The sequence below is a fragment of the Mastomys coucha genome, unplaced genomic scaffold (genome assembly GCF_008632895.1).
Source record: "Mastomys coucha isolate ucsf_1 unplaced genomic scaffold, UCSF_Mcou_1 pScaffold18, whole genome shotgun sequence".
In the NCBI taxonomy this organism is placed as follows: Eukaryota; Metazoa; Chordata; class Mammalia; order Rodentia; family Muridae; genus Mastomys; species Mastomys coucha.
Window position 1 is genome coordinate 83,233,967 of NW_022196900.1, and position 2,500 is coordinate 83,236,466.

Here is a 2,500-nt window from a genome sequence, read left to right on the forward strand (position 1 = left end):
AGAGAGAGAGAGAGAGAGAGAGAGAGAATAAATATCTTTCACTGAAAAAAACAAGCTGAATGGACCCTATTGTGCTAAATAAGAACTAAGTGAAGTGGGAGTGGTGATGGGGGTTAGGGGAAAGCTTGATGGATAAAACACTTGCTGAACAAACATAAGGACCTGAGTTTGAATCCCCAGCACGTCAGTCCAAGAGAGGCATGGTCAGATGGGCCTGAAACCCTAGCACTTGAGTGTGGAGACATGCAGACCTCTGGAATTTGATGATAAGTCACATTTCAGATTCGGTGAGATCCCCCGTCTCAAGGGAATAAAACATCAGGGAGATACCTGACATCCAGGGCATGTGCACCCCACACATGTACACACATATCCCTCCCATTCTCTTTCAGACAGACAGACAGAGGCATACAACACACACACAGCAAAGCAAAGCAAAAGTGATTAGCGAGGAGCTGGAGAGATGGTTCAGCAGTTAAGTGCAAATGATATCTTGCAATAGCCTTGGGTTCAGTTCCCAGCACCTAAATGGCAACTCACAACTGTCTATGGCTCCTGTTTCAGGGGATTTATCAGACCTCCTCTTCTCATCACAGTGGGCAAAAGGCATGCAACATGTTCCTAGGAAGAAACTGAGGGCCTGTAGAAGAGCAGGCCATGTTCTTAACTGCTAAGCCATCTCCCCAGATTGCTAGTTACTTATTTTTGTCTTTTTTTTTTTTTTTTTTTTTTTTTTTTTTTTTTTTTTTGAGACAGGTCTATGTAGAACTGCCTGTCCTAAGGCTACCTACATAGACAAGGTTGGTCTTGAACTAAACAGAGATCCTCTTGCCTCTGCCTCCTTAGTGCTAGGATAATAGGCGTGTGCTACCCAACTTGGCACTTACTTTTGTTATTAAAAACAACAAATGAAAACACTTACCTTGTTTAAGAACAGTCAGATTAATACTATTCAGAGACAATTACCATTGCATACATTCTTACTTCATGTTGTAAATTCATATCACTGTCATTATATAGTAATACATATAATTTAAACTTTTGTTTACTGAATGTATCACTAGATAATACTTTTTTTAAATGGAGGCCTCACCATGCAGCCTAGGCTGTCCTTGAACTTGCAGTCATTCTGCTTCATCCTCTTAAGAAGGTGAGACTCCAGGCATATGCTACCATATCTACATTCTAATTTGTAAATAAACTTACTGGTTAAATGATATGCTCAATTTTATGATTACCCTCTATTTACTTAACACTCACATTTGGTGAGCACTAACTACATCCAGTAACTTACAAACAGGTCAGAACTTAACTGTAATGGGTGATTTTTTATTTATCACTATGTAATTGCTCCCAAACTTGTAATCCTACTAACTCAGCATCTCCAGTACTAAAATTATAGAAGCATGAGCCAAACCAGTCCTATCCATAAACAAATGTTGAAGAGATACTGAATACAACTTTTCTAAGTAAAAGTTAGGAAAACATAGGCAACAAAGGAGAAAACATTCCTAAATCCTGTGTTCAAACTGCTGAAGAAAGTGTACATTGCCTCTAGCTGCTGAAACTCTTGTAGCACTCTTATGAACAACTGATTGTTGCAAATATAAGTATTCATGTGTCTATTATTTTACTTTGTACTTCAAAAGTACAAATCAAACATTTACACATGCAGACACAGTTGCTTCTAGGTAGACTGCTATTTACATGCTTTTTGTTTGTTTACTCCATGTCTCTTATTCTACCAACATTCTCAGTTTAGTTTAGGAAGGGCTATATGTTAAGACTTTAAATTGGGGCAGTTGTTCACTAAAACAAAAAAGAGTTTAAAACAAAACTAAATGACAATATACTTTCATTTTCAATTTAATTCAGAAGTTATCTCAGATGATGAAACCACAATCAAATGTGTAAGTTACTGAGATTGGTACCTGCTGAATTCCAAGGCACAGGTATAAGATACTGTCTGGGTCATACTTTTCACCATTTGGTCTTCGCACCTCTTGGATAAACTGGCATAAGCCCAAACTCAACTCAGAAAAAGTGCAGGACAGAATATCTTCCTTCAGTTTCATAGAGCGGACTGTGGAAAGGGAGAAAACACATCTGAAACATTAAGAAACACTGTAAGATTACAAATACCATCATGCCTAAACACGGAGACATGGTAAACACATCAGGAGAGCACACACCTGTAGTCTGTGTTCAAGATGCTGAAGCAGGAGGATACTGAGGTCTAGGCTAGCCTGGGCTACACAGAAAAACCCTGTGCAGAATAAAAAAAAAAACAAAGAACAGATCCTGTTTTTCTATTACAGAAATAAAGATGGTTTACTGCATGTGGTATATATAATAGGTACTATGCATGGCAGAAATCTTGTTTAACTAGGACTTTATGAAAGTAAACAAAAGAAGTTGGATGTAATGGTGTATGCTTTCTTTTTTTTTTTTTTTTTTTTTTTTTTTTTTTTTTTTTTTTTTTTTTTTTTTTTTTTTTGGT

The 2,500-nt window shown here is 37.1% G+C and overlaps 1 protein-coding gene across 10 annotated transcripts in view; it reads right to left on the reverse strand.

Moving 5' to 3' along the window:
- Positions 1–2,500, reverse strand: part of Zmym4 (zinc finger MYM-type containing 4) — a 121,835-nt gene that overhangs the window by 15,052 nt on the left and 104,283 nt on the right. For all 10 annotated transcript variants that reach the window (XM_031378675.1, XM_031378678.1, XM_031378677.1 and 7 more), the window contains one exon: positions 1,932–2,083. In XM_031378675.1, coding sequence (XP_031234535.1) covers positions 1,932–2,083 — 152 coding nt within the window. The remainder of the gene's footprint in view (positions 1–1,931; positions 2,084–2,500) is intronic.